This window comes from Mustela nivalis (assembly GCF_964662115.1).
Source record: "Mustela nivalis genome assembly, chromosome: 5".
NCBI lineage: Eukaryota > Metazoa > Chordata > Mammalia > Carnivora > Mustelidae > Mustela > Mustela nivalis.
The window spans coordinates 42,387,178-42,407,099 of record NC_139024.1 but is presented as its reverse complement, the minus strand read 5'-3'; the positions used below and the strand labels follow the sequence as shown (position 1 = coordinate 42,407,099).

General features: G+C 38.2%; 1 protein-coding gene across 4 annotated transcripts in view; it reads left to right on the top strand.

Annotated features, from left to right (window-relative positions):
• CFAP206 (cilia and flagella associated protein 206) overlaps nucleotides 1–13,615 on the top strand; it is a 33,475-nt gene extending 19,860 nt beyond the window's left edge. For all 4 annotated transcript variants that reach the window (XM_082730609.1, XM_082730611.1, XM_082730612.1 and 1 more), the window contains exons 11-13: nucleotides 2,034–2,227; nucleotides 5,512–5,652; nucleotides 13,158–13,615. In XM_082730609.1, the coding sequence (XP_082586735.1) occupies nucleotides 2,034–2,227; nucleotides 5,512–5,652; nucleotides 13,158–13,388 (566 nt within the window). In that variant the 3' untranslated portion in view covers nucleotides 13,389–13,615. The remainder of the gene's footprint in view (nucleotides 1–2,033; nucleotides 2,228–5,511; nucleotides 5,653–13,157) is intronic.
• Nucleotides 13,616–19,922: the final 6,307 nt, after the last annotated feature.

Sequence of the window (19,922 nt, the reverse complement as noted above, 5' to 3'; positions counted from 1 at the left end):
TGAGAGAGAGTGAAAGAAAGCATAAGCAGGGGGAGGAGCAGAGGGAGAAGCAGACTCTCTGCTGAGCAGGGAGCCCGATGTGGGGCTCAGTCCGAGGACCCTAGGATCATGACCTGAGCAGAAGGCAGACACTTAACCGACTGAGTCACCCAGCCATCCCTGACAAAATTACTTCTAATTTACCTTACATCATTAACCTTTTCCTTTTCTCTGTTCTTTGTTATTTCTTTTGTTACATTTCATAATTGTTTGTTGCTTTTTTATTAGAAAGATTTCTTGGAATTGTGTGTATACATAGGCTAGAGAACACACATACTGGCTCATTTTTTATGTTATTAGATTTTTCGTAATGGCAGTAACAGAAGATTTACCATAGGGAGCTGAGAGAAAAGTATTCGGAGGCCCCATGAGGATCACTGATACTGGGGAGGAAACAGTCAAGAGCCATGAAGGAGTAAAGCAGGACAAATATAGATGGTGTCTCCCCTCCCCTCCCCTCCCCTCCCCTCCCCTCCCGTCCCGTCCCCTCCCCCCTCCCCTCCCATCCCCTTCCCTTCCGTTCCCTTCCCTTCCTTTCCCTTTCCCCCTCCATCCATGCATCCAGCCCAGATAAGAAGGGAAGGGAGTCATGAGAGACACAAACACAGAGAAACATGGCTGTAGGGCCACGACAGTCAGCATGACGTGGTTGGAAAATCTATGGACTAAGATTCAGGAGAGCCTGGTTTCTAGTCTAGGTCTGCTTAGACCCTTCCAGCTTACTAACTAGGATTCTAATAAAAAGAGAGAAATAAGAAAGTAGAAGGGCTTGTGAGTGTCAGAATCCTCTCTGAGGCCTGATAACTTTGTTTACTACATTATTTATATTTACTACATTATTTTCTGGGCAGCAGCAATCTGCACTACCTCAAAGGAATTCTGTAGGACATCCATCCTGTTCAGGACTGCAGACCACGTGGCTTAAAACCCCAAGGTGACACTGTGGCTTACCAGTTGGGGTCCTTTGCACATGATATCACTGATTTCATTGCCAACCAATCTCCCTTGCTCACTATTCCAGCTCCACTGGCCTTCTGGCTATTCTTGAACATTCCAGACACATTTCACCTCAGAGCCTTTGCCTTGCTATTCCCTCAACCTGGAAAACTCTGTCCCCCATACAGCTACCTACCTTGCTCCTTCATTTTATTCAGCCTTCCTAGATCACCCGATCTAAAATATCAACCTCACCCTCTTCCTTTTACCATGTGTTTAGCTGGCTTGATGCTTAATTTTTTTTTTTTTTTTAAATCTACAGTACTCTCTGGCCTATGGTATATTTGTTGATTTACTGAGAGCAGGAACTTTGTTTTCTTTTATATCCTTAGTGCCAGGAATAGGGCCAATACATTTTGTTGAACACATAAAAAAATAAGTAAGACAGTATTACTATCTCTTACCAATTATGTGGATATTTAATAATTCCTATTTTATGTAGTATCTGTTCACAGTGGGAAATACTTCTTAACATAGAAAGTTGTATTGGGGGCACCTGGCTGGCTTGATTGGTGGAGCATGGGACTCCTGATCTTGGGGTTGTGAGTTCAAGCCCCTCATTAGATGTAGAGATTACTTAAAAATAAAAAAATCTTAAATAAAAACAGAAAAAGAAGAAACCTGTATTTTGAAAAAGATGTCCTGTCTTTCTAGTTTTTATAGAATTAGTTTTAAAACAATGCTTGTAGTAGTTAAAGGAGATTTGAAAAAACCGTCAAATGTCTAAGTGGTTCTCATAAAAGATTTTCAAACACCTTATATCTGGATAGCAAATTTTTATATAAACCATAGTTTAAGATTAATTTAAATGAATTTCACATAAGATATCATTTAATAAAATGTATTATTTAAAATTGCAAATTGTACTATTTTAGCAAAATGAAAAGTGTAAGTCATATGTTAAATATGCAATTTGTGGGGTGGTTTTATGGATGTATTACAAACGTAGAATCACTTAATGTTTTATGCCTAATTCACTTCCTTTTCTTAATTTTCAGGAAATCCAGCAATTGGGATTTTGAAATATAAAGAAAAATATTACACTTTCAATACCAGAGATGCTGCATACTTATTTGCAGAAAATCCTGAAAACTATATTGGTTTAATTAAAGAAAAGGCCAAAAAAAATGCAGAATTAATTCAGCTCCTGGAACTTCATCAACAGTTTGAAACCCTCATTCCATATTCTCAGGTTAGCATAGTTGGTATTTTAAGAATTTATGACTTTTAAAAGTACATTTAACTTAAAGTTAGACTTTGTTGTAGAATGGTTTCTAAGTCCAGGCAGAGACAGGCTCCGAAGAGGGCCTCTAACACTGTCAGAGATTCATCCCGGAAGAGGGACACTAATGAAATCCATAGAAAATAAGGCTAACAAGTGAAGGAGCCAAATTGATGAATTAGATTGGAAAACTCTGAAAGAGAAATACTACATTTAGATAAATAATTGAAACTATAGTGTTTTCTTATCTAAAATTAAAGAAGCTTAGCACAGATAACACAGGTGATAACTTAGAGCTGTAAGAGAACAGGTCTGTGTGTCTGTCTCTGCACTCCACACTCTGTACCATGCTGCTTTCCTTACTATTGCTTCCTAGTATATCTTACTACCTGAGAGGGTAACCTCTTTCCTTTCCCTCTTACTTTTTCAAAATTGTCATAGATAGTGAGGCATAAATCTTTATATATCCATGTAATTTTCTTAATAAATTTGCCTAGTTCCCCCCCAAATCTTCCTGAGATTTTAACTGGAATTGCATTAAAATAATCAAGTGAAATGATCAATAATTTTTCATGTTTATTATATTAGGTTGTCCCATCCATAAGAAGTACCTGTTACTTAGTCTTTTTTTTAAGTAATTAGTAGTTTCATTAAGTATGTCTTAATAAAACATAATGGTTTTTGTTACATTTTTTACTCTGCCTACTTCTAAAACTGTACATGATCCCAGCAGTGACTGGTAATGATAATAATAATATATGGTTTTCAGTACAATGCCACTCAGTGTGACAACACCACCATTGAATGAACAATTCTCCTACAGAAAGGGTTTTGTTTCTAGGCTCTCGATTGCGTTCCACTGGCCCAGGCTTTTCCAGTTTTATATTTTTTATTCTTCTGTGGTGTCTTTTCACAAATGAAAGTTACGTATTTTATTAATCTTTTTTCTCTCATGTCTTTAACTTTTCTGTCTTGTTTAAGAAATCCTCAAGTATTTTAGATCATAAAATTATTCTCCTACATTGTCTTGCAATGAATCTGGATTTACCTTTCACACCCAAGTTTTTAATTGACTTGGATTTGATTTTTATGTTTAGGGGAAGGTGAAGATCTAATTTTAATTTTTTTTCCATTTGAGTAGTGAATTGTCCCAGATTATTTGTTCAATACTCTGTCCTTTCTCTACATCTACAGTGTCTTATATGCACAGATGTAATTTTTAGGTTCTCTATTCAATTTTTCAGTTAAAAAAAATCCCTACCTATATCTTATTAGAGCTTTATTATAAGTTTCAATACCTGTTGACTAAGTTCTGCCACTCTTTCTAAAGAATCTTGGCTATACTTGACTCTTGACTTTCCATTATAAATTTGAAAATTACATTGCCAAGTTCTATAAAAAAAAACTTGAAGGAATTATGAATTTGTGTGTCTATAGACAAGAATTATTTGGCCTTGCTACCACTTATATATAACTTACAGAGTTGTAAGATTCCTCGAAGACAGTGAAAGGCTAGAATCAGATCATCAGAAAGGTGTGCTATAAGTAGATCATGCACAATTTTCCATTAAAGAACAATTCCTCCCCTCCCCCAGCCATTTAATTGGTCTTGTTTTTCCTCTTCTATATATTTAAGTTCCAGCTCTTCCTCAGTGACTTTCATATTTCAGAGCTGTAGTTCTTATAATTATTTGCTAGCTATTTACTTGAATTGTATTATATTGCTAGTCATCTTGCAGCATGTTTTTATCTCTCTAATTATATCATAACATCATTTTGAAGGCAAAAATGATATATTAAATGGTAGGGCAATCAATGATTATCTGTTGCTTGATTTGGAGTAAGAATTTATATTTAAGTTCTTCTTCATTGAGAAAGTGAGAGAAGGAGCGTGAGTGGGGGCGGGGGAGGGGGAGGCAAATGGGAAAGGAGAGGCAGACTTCCTGCTGAGCAGGGAACCCAGTGAGGCTTTTGATCTCAGGCTTCTGAGATCATGACTCAAACTGAAGGCAGATACTTACCCAACTGAGCGTCTCAGGTGCCCCTTGGAGTAAGAAGTTGCTCTTGAATGGATGGATACAGGAGATGTGGCATATATATATATATATATATATATATATGAGCCATAAAAAAGAATAAAATCTTGCCATTTGCTGCAACATGGTTGAATCAAGAGGATATTAGGCTAAGTGAAATAGGTCAGTCAGAGAAAGATAAATACCATATGATTTCATTTATGTATGGAGTTTAAGAGACAAAAATAATGGGAAAAGAGAAAAAAGGACAGACTCTTTATAAATATGGAGAACAATCTGGTGGTTGTCAGAGCAGAGGTGGGTGGGGGGATGGGCAAAATAGGTGAAGGAGATCAAGAGTAAGCTTATTGTGAGGAGCACTGAGTAATGTCTAGAATTGTTGAGTCACTGCATTCTACAGCTAAACTAATATATAACACTGTTATACCAGAATAAAAAAAAAAAAAATCCAGTCTTCTCTCCCTTCTCTTTACTGTGATCTGAGTTCTTTGGACATCTACCACCCCCTCCAGCAGTTTCATATACAGTATAATCATATCTTGTTTAGCCTGGAGTTAATATTTAATATTTTAATAGTGAGGTTGTGAACAACACAGCAGAAAATCGAAATATCCAGCTAAAACAAAACCATCTTGGATAATATGCTGAGTATGCATAGTTTGGGTTCAAGATATATCCTAGGGGCTCCTGCCTGGCTTAGTCGGAAGAGCAAGGGATTCTCTTCTTGGGGTCATGAGTTCGAGCCCCACATTGGGTGTAGAGATTATAAATAAATAAACTTTAAAAATATCATCATCAACTGTCATTAAAAAAAGATATATCCTAAAGATGTTTTGATACTTTAAACAAATATGATTCATATTTAATATTTAATGGCTATTTTAAACTGTCAGTTTTTAACAAACTATTCGCTTATGCTACCAATTTTGAGAAGGGCATTTGACTTAGGAAAGAGTGACATTTGGTTTTCCCCTTCCAAAGTATACCTCCCATATTAACTTCACAAAGTCAGGTACAAGCAAATCCATAATGCCCAGTAAAGTTATCTCATTTAGTTCACTACTACAGGCTTATTTTCTCTGCTGTCTTTATGAGTATATTCCATGTTGAAAAATTCTTGTTTTTCTAATATTTTTGTCATAGCTAAATATTTTTAGTTATCCCTAAATAATGCTTATTTTTAAAATATGTACTAATTATAAAACTTCATTTTTTTAGATGAAGGATGTTGACAAACATATAAAACCAATTACAATGTCTGAAAGTAGCACACAGACGGATACACACATATTGCCACCAACAATTGTGAGATCATATGAGTGGAATGAATGGGAATTAAGAAGAAAAGCTATAAAATTGGTTTGTAACAATATTTTCTAAAATTATTTATAGGTTGGGGATTTTTTTTTCTTTAAGACAGTGGAAGAGATGATTTATTGTATATATGTTACATTCAGCCACATACGGAAACAGAATTAATCCTAAAAGTCACAAGTCCAGGTTATAGGACCAAAAGGGACAGTTTTGGTATGAGCTAGGTGGGTCTCTTGAAGGTGGTGGTTGTGATCAAATGGCAATGGATATTCTAGATCCACGGAATCAAGTTCTAGAAAGTACCAGTGTCCCAGGCCTCTGGCTTTCCTTATGTCTATTCCTGTGGCTTCCATGGGTGTACAAGCTAGCTGTTTACTTGGACCTCTGCTTCATCTTTCTCACTTCAGCCTCCACATTGCTTCTTCCTCCACTTGCTTGGTGCAGGGTTTTCCAAGATGGCACTAAGGCCGAGACCTAGAGGTTGGGGAACTCAAATGTATCATTACTCATAGAGCTAGTAATTTAATTTATTTGAATAAACTAATGAGTTGTATACCGAGTTCTTTGCATATTAATTTGCCAGCTTTACCTTGTAAGGTAAAGAAGGTACCTTTACCTTCTAATTTTAAGCATATAGAGAAGGATGAAACTCAAATTATAAAATTCTCAAATTATACCATCCAGTAACTATAACAATGGTAGTTGCTCACTCTCTCTTTCTATACCCATATATTGTGCTAATCTATGAGGGTCTAGTATTTAAAGCATTCTCAGATTCCTCTAATCATGGAAGTATATCCTTGTCTTTTGTTTTTGTTTTTGTTTTTTTGAGGAGCAGAATATTACCTCTATTATATCCCAGATAGTGTCCTCTCTTGTTGTCAACATCTTCTCTACACGCACTGAGCTCTCTTATCCTTCTGATTCTCAGTCACTTTAATTATAAGAGGTGCCTGCCCTCAAAGCATGGCTTTGAAACTCTCATCCATGTCTGACTCCGTGGAATTCCTCCCATTAACTCTTTCTATAGTACCTCATCATTTTAAACAACAAGTATTTAGAGTATGAAGAAAACTCTTTTACATCTGTAGCCTTTTCTTAGTATATTTTGCCCATCTCTTTGATTGAAATCAGGTGTGGAAATAAACAAAGGCTTACCCAAATGGGAACAGAGGCTATTTATTCAAAGTTTGCTATAGCAAGGGAGTCAAGCATCATCACCTGTAGTTGGCAGAAGCTCCAAAGCAGGCGGGAGAAGAGGGAGAGCTTGATGTGAAAAAAAGGGGAAGGGTTTAAAGAGTTTTCTGATTAGAAGTTGTTGACATGAGGAAACTGGAGGTGGGCTAACACAAAATGGGGGATCTTATGTGATTAGTTTGGTGGGTATCATGGGCTTTCTCTGGTCAGTCCTTAATTGAAAGGTGGAGGCAGCAAAAAAATAAGGAAGCTGGCCAAATCCTGCCTGTTCTGTGCTGATAGCTATGGCTACAGAGGTTGTGGGGGAGAGTTCTATCGTTTTACAAGGTATAGCCTTTGTCCGTTTGTATATGCAGTGTTTTATAGGCTTTTCACCAACCTTGACATTTTTCTTGCCCCCCTTTCTGGTGGCAGCTCTTCAGTCCCTTGATTTCCTGGGATGAGGAAGGATTAGCTTCCTAGTATATCTTCTAGATCTTTTTGTTCCATTAATATTGCTATCAATACTACTCTTCTGTAGTTCATGCAGCTACTCTTCTGTAGTTCATGAAGCTCCATCCCCATGTTCTTTTCTGTTATTTACTAAACTCACTTGAGCCCATCGGACATATACAAGGTAACGTAGATACCCCTACTTTGTTCTTCAGAAGCTAATCTTCTAGCAAGTGCATGGATACACTAAAAATATTTCAGTACCTCTCAGTAAGTAGTATAACAGAAGTGAAATAAAAGTTGACTTCCAGCTCTTTGAAAAATACCGGTGCAATTTTTATTAGGATGGCATTGAAAGTATAGGCAGTATAGACAGTATAGAAAGTATAGACAATATAGACATTGTAACAGTGTTTATTCTTCTGATCCATGAGCATGGCATGCTCTTCCATCTTTTTGTGTCTTCTTCAATTCCTTTCTTGAGTGTTCTATAGTTCCTCAAGTACAGATCCTTTACCTCTTTGGTTAGGTTTACTCCCAGGTATCTTATAGTTCTTGGTGCTTTAGTAAATGGAATCAGTTTTCTAATTTCCCTTTCTATATTTTCATTGCTAGTGTATAAGAAAGCAAATGATTTCTATACATTGATTTTGTATCCTGCCACATTACTGAATTGCTGTATGAGTTCTAGTAGTTTGGGGGTAGAGTCTTCAGGGTTTTCCATATAAAGTATCACTCATCTGCAAAGAGAGAGAGTTTGACTTCTTCTTTGCCAAGTTGAATACCTTTTATTTCTTTTTGTTGTCTGATTGCTGTTGCTAGGACTTCTAGTACTATGTTGAACAACAATGGTAAGAGTGGGCATCCTTGTTGTTTTCTTGATCTCAAAGGGAAGGCCATAAGCTTTTCTGCATTGAGGATGATATTCACTGTGGGTTTTTCATAGATAGATTTTATGAAGTTCAGGAATGTTCCCTCTATCCCTATACTTTGAAGGGTTTTAATTAGGAACGGGTGCTGTATCTTGTCAAATGGTTTTTTCTGGATCAATTGAGAGGGCCATGTGGTTCTTCTCTCTTCTCTTATTGATTTGTTCTATTAATTGTTTGATTTGCAAATGTTGAGCCACCCTTGCATCCCATGGATAAATCCCACCTGGTCATGGTGGATAATCTTTTTAATGTACTGTTGGATCCTGTTAGCTAGGATCTTGTTGAGAATCTTCGCATCCATATTCATCAGAGATATTGGTCTGAAGTTCTCCTTTTCGGTGGGGTCTTTGCCTGGTTTGGGATTAGGGTGATGCTGGCTTCATAAAAAGAGTCTGGAAGTGTTCTTTCTGTTTCTGTTTTTTGAAATAGTTTCAGGAGAATAGGTATTATTTCTTCTTTGAATGGTTGATAGAATTCCCCAGGGAATCCATCAGGTCCTGGAGTCTTGTGTTTTGGGAGGTGTTTTTTTTTTTTTTTTTTAAGGTTTTATTTATTCATTTAACAGAGATGGAGAGTACGAACAGGGGGAGGAGCAGGTAGAGTAGGAGGGAGAAGCAAGCTCTCTGCTGAGCCAGGAGCCAGATGTGGGACTTGATCCCAGGACCCTGGGATCATGACCTGAGCCAAAGGGAGACGCTTAATGACTGAGCCATCCAGGCGCCCTTGTTTTTTGGGAGGCTTTTGATCAACTGCTTCAATCTCGTTACTATGTATTGGTCTATTCGGGTTGCCAATTTTTTCCTGATTCAGTTTTGGAAGTTTATAGGTTTCTAGGAATGCATCCATTTCATCTAGGTTGCTTAACTTACTGGCATATAACTGTTGATAATAATTTCTGATCATTGTTTCTATTTCCATAGTGTTAGTCATGTTCGCTCCCTTTTCATTCATCATTTTATGAATTGGGGTCCTTTCTCTTTTCTTTTGGATTAGTTTGGCCAGTGGTTTATCAATCCTATTGATTCTTTCAAAAAACCAGCTTCTAGTTTTGTTGATGTGTTCTACTGTTTCTGTAGTTTCTATCTCAGTGATCTCTGCTCTAATCTTGATTATTTCCTTTCTTTTTATTTTTTTAAATATAATTGATAATATATATTCTGTTCCTTTATTCTAGTCTTTCTGTGGTATTACAATATCTTGCTTACAATTATCGTTATGGTCAACTTTTTTTTTTAAAGATCTTATTTATTTATTTGACAGAGAGGGATCACAAATAGGCAGAGAGACAGACAGAGAGAGAGAGAGGAGGAGAAGCAGGCTCCCTGCTGAGCAGAGAGCCCAATGCGGGACTCGATCCCAGGCCCCTGGGATCATGACCTGAGCCGAAGGTAGAGGCCCAACCCACTGAGCCACCCAGGCGCCCCAGATTATTTCCTTTCTTGTATGGGGGGTTGGCTTAATTTGTTGTTGATTCTCCAGTTCTTTAAAGCGTAAAGAGAGTTGGTGTATTCAGGATTTTTCCATTTTTTTGAGGGAGGCTTGGATGGCTATGTATTTCACCCTTAGGACCACCTTTGATGTATCCCCTAGATTTTGGAGCAATATGCCTTCATCCTCATTGGTTTCCATGAATTGTTTTAAGTTCTTCTTTGATTTTCCAGTTGATCCAAACATTCTTAAGCAGGATGATCTTTTGCTTCCAAGTGTTTGCATTCCTTCCATACTTTTTTCTTGTGGTTGAGTTCCAGTTTCAAAGCATTGTGGTCTGAGAATATGTAGGGAATAATCTCAGTCTTTTGGTATTGGTTGAGCCCTGATTTGTGACCAAGTATGTGATCTATTCTGGAGAAAGGTCCATGTACACTCAAGAAGAATGAGTATTCTATTGTTTTAGGGTGGGATGTTCTGTATATATCTATGAGGTCCATCTAGTCCAATGTGTCATTGAATGCTCTTGTTTCTTTATTGATTTTCTGCTTGGATCATCTGTCTATTACTGAGACTGGAGTGTTAAGATCCCCTACAATAATGAGTTGGAACAAACAATCCTAAAATTTGTATGGAACCAAAAGAGACCCTGAATTGCTAAGGGAACATTGAAAAAGAAAAACAAAGCTGGGGGCATCACATTGCCTGATATCAAGCTTTACTACAAAGCTATGATCACCAAGACAGCATGGAACTGGCACAAAAACAGACACATAGACCAGTGGAACAGAGTAGAGAGCCCAGATATGGACCCTCAACTCTGTGGTCAAATAATCTTCAACAAAGCAAGAAAAAAAATCCACTGGAAAAAAAACAGTCTCTTTAACAAATGGTGCTGGAAAAACTGGACAGCTATGTATAGAAGAATGAAACTCGACCATTTTCTCACAACATACACAAAGATAAACTTGAAATGGATAAAAGACCTCAATATGAGGCAGGAATCTATCAAAATCCTAGAGGAAAACATAGGCGGTAACCTCTTCGACATTGGCCACAGCAACTTCTTTCAAGGCATGTCCCCAAAGGTAAAGGAAACAAAAGCGAAAATGAACTTTTGGGACTTCATCAAAATCAAAAGTTTCTGCACAGCAAGGGTAACAGTCAACAAAACCAAGAGGCAACCCATGGAATGGGAGAAGATATTTGGAAATGACAATACAGACAAAGGGTTAATATCTAAGATCTATAAAGAACTCCTCAAACTCAACACCCCCAAAACAGATTATCATGTCAGAAAATGGGCAGAAGACATGAACAGACGCTTCTCCAAAGAAGACATACAAATGGCTAACAGATTTGATTTGATTCAAATCAAAACCACATTGAGATACCACCTTACACCAGTTAGAATGGCCCAAATCAACAAGACAGGAAACAACAAATGTTGAAAAGGATGTGGAGAAAGGGGAACTTTGTTACACCTTTGGTGGGAATGCAAGTTGGTGCAGCCACTTTGGAAAACAGTGTGGGGATTCCTCAAAAAATTAAAAATAGAACTTCCCTATGACCCTGCAGTTGCACTACTAGCTATTTACCCCAAGATACAGATGTAGTGAAAAGAAGGGCCATATGTACCCCAATGTTCATAACAGCAATGGGCACAGTCGCCAAACTGTGGAAAGAACCAAGATGTCCTTCAGCAGATGAATGGATAAAGAAGATGTGGTCCATATATACAATGGAGTATTATGCCTCCATCAGAAAGGATGAATACCCAACTTTTGTATCAACATGGATGGGACTGGAGGAGATTATGCTGAGTGAAATAAGTCAAGCAGAGAGAGTCAATTATTATATGGTTTCACTTACTTGTGGAGCATAAGAAATAACACAGAGGACATTGGGAGATGGAGAGAAGTAAGATGGGGGAAATCAGAGGGAGCGAAAAACCGTGACAGACTGTGGACTCTGAGAAACAAACTGAGGGTTTTGAGGGGAGAAGGGTGGGTGAGCCTGGTGGTGGGTATTAAGGAGGGTATGTAGTGCATGGAGCACTGGGTGTGGTGCTTAAACAATGAATTTTGGAAAACACAAAAGGTTAAATTTAAAAAAATTGACTTCAGTGACATTTGAAAGTTGGTCTGAGGTATGAATAGGCAAAGAGGAAGGGGAAGTGATGGCTGGATAGAATATGAGAGGTAGAGGTGCCAACATAAGTCTGGACTAGAAATAGGAAGAGATTGGGGTGTTCAGTGGGGCTGCACTGCATACTAATTAAGCCCTCTCTTCCCATTCCTCAGCCTCCACTTCACTCTGTTTCCCACTGGAGACCTAGTAATTACCCTGTAGAATTGCATCACGTTGAATGCCAGCTCCCCATATATTACTGGTACAACCTGCTGATAGAACAAAACTGAGTGTATTACTTAAAGCTGTAGTAGGGACCACCACCTCAGGAGAGCCTTGGAAGTGTCTTGAGGGGGAAGAGGAAGGTCAGAATTTATTGAGAATGGGGAGTGTTGTGTGGAAGGCAGGTCTTTCAATGCCAAGGGTAAGGTCAGGGGAGGGATGAAGGCTTGAATTGGGTTGGGTAAAGATCATGAAAAAGGAGCTCAGCATTGATGGGAATCGAGGGTGAAGATTTATGGGGCAGGGGTGCAAAGAATGTTAGGGCGTAATGTCTGTATTGATGCTTAGGACTGAAGGTGTGTCTTTCAGGATGTTCTGTAGTCAGACAAGTTATTCGCTTTGGCAGGGGTCTCTTGGAATGGTAAAATCCTGCTAATGAGGACAATGGAATAGTGAAGTCATATTAATGTAGACAGAAAACTCAGTGTGGGGGGAAAATGGTTTCAGTTCTCACTTACCCACAGTGTCTCAAAATCGGAAATGTTTCCTCTCATTCCAGGTCTTTACTTTTTAACTCACAGTCTCTAATGCTTTTGAGTTTTTCTCTTGGACTTCGTCATTGCTTCAGCAAATCCTAGTCTCCTCTTTCTAAATTCCTCTTTGCTTCCCAGCCTGAGTAATCTGTTTAACTTCATGTTTACTAGTAATCCATGAAAAGAGTAAGCAAGATGTAGAATACTGTAAAATATAACCTAAAGACATTAGAACTTTTTATATTAAAAGTTTTGGCTGAGATCCATTTAAAAAAGACAAAGGAAATCTTAAATTTCTGTCTTTTAAAACAATAAACCAAGCATGGCAGGAAAATCTAAGTGGTATGAATCTCAAAGTATAGGAATTAGAAGATTATACTAATTATACTAATTAGAATCAGTGAAGGAATTAGAAGATTATACTAATAAATAATTGAGCTCACTGTTAAGTTTGAATCTGCATGTTCTTTCATTGGGCCCATTTTCAACCCTTCATGTATTTTTCTACATCTTGGCAAAGGGTTTTATAATGCTCTAGTTTTTCTAATGTTTTAATGTTTTGTAGAAAAATGCTGTGTTGGAGGGCTAATTTCTTTGCGGATTGAGAAAAAATTAGCCTGATATTATTTGCTTTTTAAGAGATGGGCTAATTCCTGTATATTCTCTTTCTTTTTAGGCCAATTTGCGTCAGAAAGCTACTCACTCAGTACAAACTGATCTCAGTCACATGAGAAGAGAAAATTGTTCACAGGTGTACCCACCCAAGGATGTTGGCACGCAGTCTAAGAGAGAAGGCAGCAGTCGAGTGCCCAGGCCCCAGATTTATATAGCTGGTCTCCGTGGAGGACAGGGTAAAGTCACCTCTGGGGTCAAGGTGAACTTAACTAGAGCTGTTGATGAGACATAGTTACAGAGTGAATTTTCGAAGGAGATCTCACCAAGTTGTGAGTGGAGGCCAATATTGACAAGTATCTTTGCGTCCCTGAAAATTAGTTAATTTTGTGGGTCTGGCACATTCATCAGTTGTGTGAGTGCTTTCTGGATTCTCATGTGTATTCACTTCAACCTACTACAGAAAACTAGAAGTTGTTTCCTGTAACACATTTTGCATTGTATTAAAATTGAAAAGTAAAACTCTGTCCACTCAGCTTTTATTTGCCAGAAAAAGTTTGGCGACATTGAGGACTGAAATTGTAATGCTCTTTAGATATTAATATATTTATAAGATTATGATTGAGATAGAAGTTTATTTCTAAAATCCTATTGAATGTTAAACATTACAATTTTAAAGTCTAGTCAATACTTGCAGCCTCATTAGCTATTAAATGGTAACATGGATTAAATTGAGGTGTTGTAAGACCTCGCTAATTTGGAATAGAGCAGAGGTCCACATGAATTTTGAAAATCTGGAAATTTTACATAAAATCTGGATTTCTGACCCACTGGAAGAAAAAAATCAGAATATTTGACAGTACTTGGCTAACATTCCTATGAGCATCAGCTGTGCTCTTTCATAGGCCAGGCATGTCCAGTCCCCGTTACTGCTGCCTTGCCTTATCGGCCTGAGCCCATTGGCAGTTGTGTTTAGGGCCCATGTGCTTTACTGGTAGCTGAATTTTAGAGCTATTGTTTTATTACTGTTTTACATACTTCTAATACCAACTCCTGGACAATAAAGACTCCCAGGTGGAGGGACCATTAAACATGCTTTAATGACAAGGGGATCGTTTATATTTAATATAGTTTTTCCTGCCTTGGTGACTTTTTAAGGTGCTTTCTTAATTCGTTTTCTATTTAGGTTAATTGTTATTTATAAAATGAATATGTTTCAAAATCCTTTCTCCACATATATCATGAAGGTAAACTTCGAAGAGACCTACTTCTCAGTGTTCATGATTTTCATATCTGTAGTTTAAAAATGATGTTAAAGATAGGCTGGCTGGCTGTTGAGGCAAGGCCTGGGGCGGGGTGCGGGAGGTGGGGGGCAGGGATCTGGCCTTGTAGGTGGTGGGAGGATGAGAGACAACATTGAACTTTACAACATCAGGTGTTTTATTTTATCTGTTTTGTCCACCCTCATTCGATTCTGCAAGATTCCTAAATGCAGAAAAGGATGGCTCGAAAGTGATAATTCTGGGTTATCATAATTCTGGGTTATCAAGTTAAGGCTGAAAATAAAATTTCCAAATAGTAAAAATACCAAACCCAGTTTGAAAAGCTCGATTTAGTATCAGAAGGTTGCCTGGTAAGTACAACAGAACCAGAATGAAGGGAGCTAGACCAAATGGCCCTCTGCTGGGATCTTGACCATTCACCCAAGCTCTGGTGCTCTCTAAAGATCCTGCCACATGCTGGAACCCTCCTCAGATGGTCCCATTTCAGCAGATTGCAGGCCAAACTTATTTTCTCAGACAGACTTGTTTCTCCCTTTGTACAAAGGCCTCCCTGTCTATCAGTAGCAGACATTTAAAACTTCTTGACAGCCTGTGTCCTAATGCCCCTACATTTAATAATTCATCAAGCTCTGTTGATTTGGTTTGAATTGTCTGTGTCTTTCTGTTTTCACCACCACTGCTATTGTTTAGGACTTAGTCCTATTACCTGATTCATTGGCATGTCTCTAACATATAAATCTGATCACTGTCACCCTGTCTCCGTCCCCCAATTTTTGCTTCCCTCACTTAAACACCTACCAAGACTCATTTCTATTACAGAGGTGATCATGGAAAAACTCCCTACATATGATGTAAGACTTTTCAGAATATATCCATTTATCTTCCAGTTTCCTTTGCTGCTCCTCTCTTGCTATCTCCCTACACTGTGTATATGAGGGAAGTCGAACCAAACTCTTCAGCTATGTCATTGTCTTTAATACCATCATCCTCTGCTCTTGCTTTTCACTGTTGCCTGGAATGTATTCCACAGGCACCCCTACGAGATTATGTTTGTCCTCAAACAGGGTGATTGGATTTTACCTTTACAGTGAAGGTTTTCTCCCATCACCTTGGAGAGAATGAATTGCTTTTTCCCTTGGATTTTCGCAGATTTTACTTATGCCCTTAGTAATGTACTTAAAGTCAATAGGTATACATGTGGTCATCTGTATTCTCTCTGTTAGATTGTAAATTTCTTGAGATTTGAACTATATTCTAGCTATTTTTATACCCTGGCATTTGCATAGTATGTTGTTCAGTGAATGAAGGAAGAAAAAGGGAATAAATGAGAACACAAACTGGACGCAGGATATTGGTCGAGTGATTATTTTAAAATAGTCAAGGTGGAAATTGATAAGGAGCTCAGCAGCAGAGTAGTCATTGGAAAAGAAGAGAGAGAGGAACAGAGGGAAAAGATTATTTTTTGAGAAGTGGTGAGAAATAAATTTGGATAAGTCATGTTGGTATAGTTTTTGGAGAACGTTGAAAGCCAGACAAAGGAATATGTTGCCTGTCTGTACCATTGCAGATTCTTGAACAGAATATTGATTGTGGGAGGGAGATGCTATGTTTGGGGAGATGACTAGGAAGCTGTTGCAAGAATTAGGGCCTGGAATTATGGATGACATGAAGGGCAAATGTGAGATTTAATGAATAGGATAGAACATCTCAGGAAAAGGAAGAACAAATCACAGTATGATCTCAGGGTGTCTACCCTAGGGGACAGGAGATAATTGGGAAGAGGAGCCGGTTGATCAAAGAGAACACATTCAGGACTAGAAAAATTGTGTCTAAGGGATGACAAAAATAATAAAGCAGAGGTGACGGGAATTTGAACCGGACAAAGGTAATTTGGGACGTTATCCCCAAGGGAATGGGAATAGAATGAGGAGGAAGAGACAAAATGAGAGCAACGAGGAGTCAGAGTAGTAGAAAAAGACATAAAGGAACCTCTGTGGTCAAGGAAGTAAGGTCAAGGTCTACTACTTATTAGCTGTGTTACTTAATTTTTCTCTGCTACAGTTTATCCCTCATGAAAATGGGGATACTAACAGTTCCTAACCCATTGGGCTGTCAAGAGGATTGAATGAGTTAACCCATGCAAAGCATTTACATGGTTAAGTGCTTGGTTAATGTTGGCCAAGAAAGGAGGGAGTCTACCACACTGCCATCCTCACTCTGCCCACTTTCTGGTTTCAAGTTCTCAGTCAGTGCCTTGAATAATGCTTGGCACATTATGGCTTTCAGTCAATGTCTGGTGGATAAACAGAAGAGGATGAGAAACGAGAAAAGGTCAATGGAGTAGGCAACTGCTGAGCTCCGTTTTAATGGAGTTGGCTTGAGTAGAAGTAAAATTGTAGGAAGCAGAAAATGGTAGAAATAAGTACAGACTACAAATAAGTACTGCTTGGCAGGAAAGGAAAAACGAGATTATGGTGGCTAAAAAAGGAAGCAGAGGCAAGGGAGCGTTAAGCTCCAATAAGAAATGTTTAGATGTGTTACTCATGTTTTGCTCTTTAAGTCTAGACACTGAATTTTACATTGTCTCCTTGTATTTTTTAACTTTCAAATGCAGCAGTTCTTTTTGGCGTATCTTTAGTAATATTACACCATAGGAAAGAATTGTTTTAAAATACTAGCCTAGCAAATTGGGATGTAATTTTCTTAATAGCAGAATGAGAAACATATGCTTAAATTGTCATAGAAACAATTATGTTTAGGTGTCTGCATTTGCCTAAATGTTCTTTATGGTTAATGATTTACTGTACTTGAAACTTCATTACTTTTAACAATCTGTTATGTAGCTACATCCTTGAATTTAACTATAATTTCCTTAAGCCTTTTGGTATTGCTTACTGCACAGGCTACAGCTGTACTTTAGTACCAATGGATAGAGAAATGGCTTCCTTTTATATAATTCATTGAGACGAGGGTAGCTCTGATGTATGATCAGATATAGAAGTGAACAGGAATTCAAGGCAAATATTGCAGCGTGGTAATGACAGGAACATCAGGGTTTCAGGTGGCAATAGCAGTAGCTGTTTGAGACATGTCAGGTTAGCTCATCATCGGGCAAAAATGACCCTGTGGTTCACATGTTGAAGATGACTGCTTCTTGCAATAACCACAGCTGTAGAGAAGGCCATACATAAGAGAAGCACACTAAGTCACTAGATTTTCCTCCAAGACTGAGGAAAATTCAGAATGAATAAGTAAAATTTAGCTGAAATGTAGAGTGCAAATATCTGCTTGGCCATTCATTGGGCTGGGATAATAAACAGAAACGCCAGCTGGAAAGGTAGCAGGAAATAATATTTCTCTGAAGGGTCTGCTCAGTAGTGTATAATAACCACAACCTCTTCTGAGTGTCTACTTTCTAATGCAGTGAAACATTTTGTTCTCTGAAAGCGTCTGCTGTTAGGAACCTTGTTATTGAAATTATTGTCAGTAGGAATGACACGGCCCGTTTTTGCTTTGACACAAAGAAGTGGCCTCAGTTTCCAACCTAGAAGCAAAGCCTTCATTTCAGGGGCTCCTGAACACAATAGTCCACGTCCTGTAATTTTGTTGTTTTCGAGAAACAGGATCCTGACACTGTTCTTCAGTCCAGATCTGATGTTGACTTCTTTATAAACAGCTCTGCTGGGCGCCTGGGTGGCTCAGTTGGTTGGGCACTGCCTTCCGCTCAGGTCACGGTCCCGGAGTCCTGGGATCGAGTCCCACATCAGGCTCCCAGCCCCATGGGGAGTCTGCTTCTCCCTCTGACCTTCTCGCCTCTCATGCTCTCTCTCAAATAAATAAAATATTTAAAAAAGAAACAGCTCTACTTCAAATCTATCAAAACTCTGCTTCCTTTAAATTTCACCTAAATCTAACGATCTCCCAGATTTTATAATTCTTCATTCCCGAGACATACCACACAATTTCTCTGGTGTGAGATTTCCCTCATTGGAATGGGTCAATAATCCTGATCCTCTCTAAATATAGGTTTGTCCCTAGTGGTCTTGGGCTGAACAGGTTAGGACAGGAGACATCAAAATCTAGTCAAGTTTCATGCCAGTGGAGTAGGAAGTCTTTTGGGCAATTAAAATTTATTAAGAAAAGCAGATTCAGTAGCATATGTTATGTGAACCAGAAATGTCACAAAAAATAGCCCAACAGTCTTTTACCTATCACTTTAATTATATATATGTATGTGTGTGTGTGTGTGTGTGTGAGAGAGAGAGAGAGAGAGAGAGAGCGCGCGCTACTATTCTCTACCAGAAAGAACCATAGTTCCTTGAAGTGTAGTTGGTTCTATGACCTAGGACAGGGAAATATTAAGATTGGCTAGAACCTCTTGTTGCCAGAAATAAAGAATGCTTTAAAAACCTTGTGCAGCTGTAAAGAAGTAGGCTTACAAGGGCCATATTGGCATAACTTGAGCATCAAAAGGAGAATAATTATATTTAATTAAGTTGAGACCATAATGATACTCCATTTTAAAAAAAAGGATTTTATTTATTTATTTGACAGAGATCACAAGTAGGCAGAGAGGCAGGCAGAGAAAGAGGAGGAAGCCGACACCCCGCTGAGCAGAGAGCCCAGTGAGGGGCTCAATCCCAGGACCCTGGGATCATGACCTGAGCGAAAGGCAGAGGCTTTAACCCACTGAGCCACCCAGGCGCCCCCATAATGATACTCCAAAATGGGAAGAGAGAAACTGTACAAAACTGTAGTTATAAAATAAAAGAAAGAATGTATGTTGGGATGTTTTCTATTATTAAAATTAATGTCAGAGAAGGCTGTGAGTTTTTTAAGTGTAAGTGTAAGAACATATGCAATAGTGAATGTACCAAATACAAGAAGAGGTAAGAAGGACCAGTGAGCACACATACAGCCCCATAGAGGGAAAGTCCAACAGTGTTCCAAAATGAGATTAATCAAATGTCCGCCTCTACAAAGCTTTTTCTAATAGTAATGTGATGCTAATAAGGTATGCAAATTTTTCCAATAATTTTAGTAGACTAGATTTATTTACGTGTATGCATATCTAATGATAAGGCAATTGTGTACAACAATCACTCAAACCTCAAAAAAGTGATTTTAGAGAAAGATGGTGCTACAGGAGGAGTACGCTTCTGGGTCTCTCAGATTCTTGTATCCCTGTTCCTATAAGGGCTGATGTACCTTTATAGTATTTTTAACCAATCCACGTGATATGCGGAAAGCCTTTCATTTTGCCAATGAATTATTTCTAGCATCGCTTATGCTAATATCTACAGTGAAAGTGAAGATTATAGCTGTTGAAGTAATTGCCTGTTGCCACGTCTGACATTTTTGAAGCCCTTTTGTTGTGAGAAGATCATGTAGTTAGAATGTCTGGCCAAGCAAATATAATCAATGACAATGCTGACAATAAGGACACAGTCGCAAGACTTCTGAAAGATGACATAAATCATGTCAAGTTTAAGTAAGAGGTAACAATACAAGGTAATGAGCAAGGTGGAAGTTACAAAAGTTGCCGA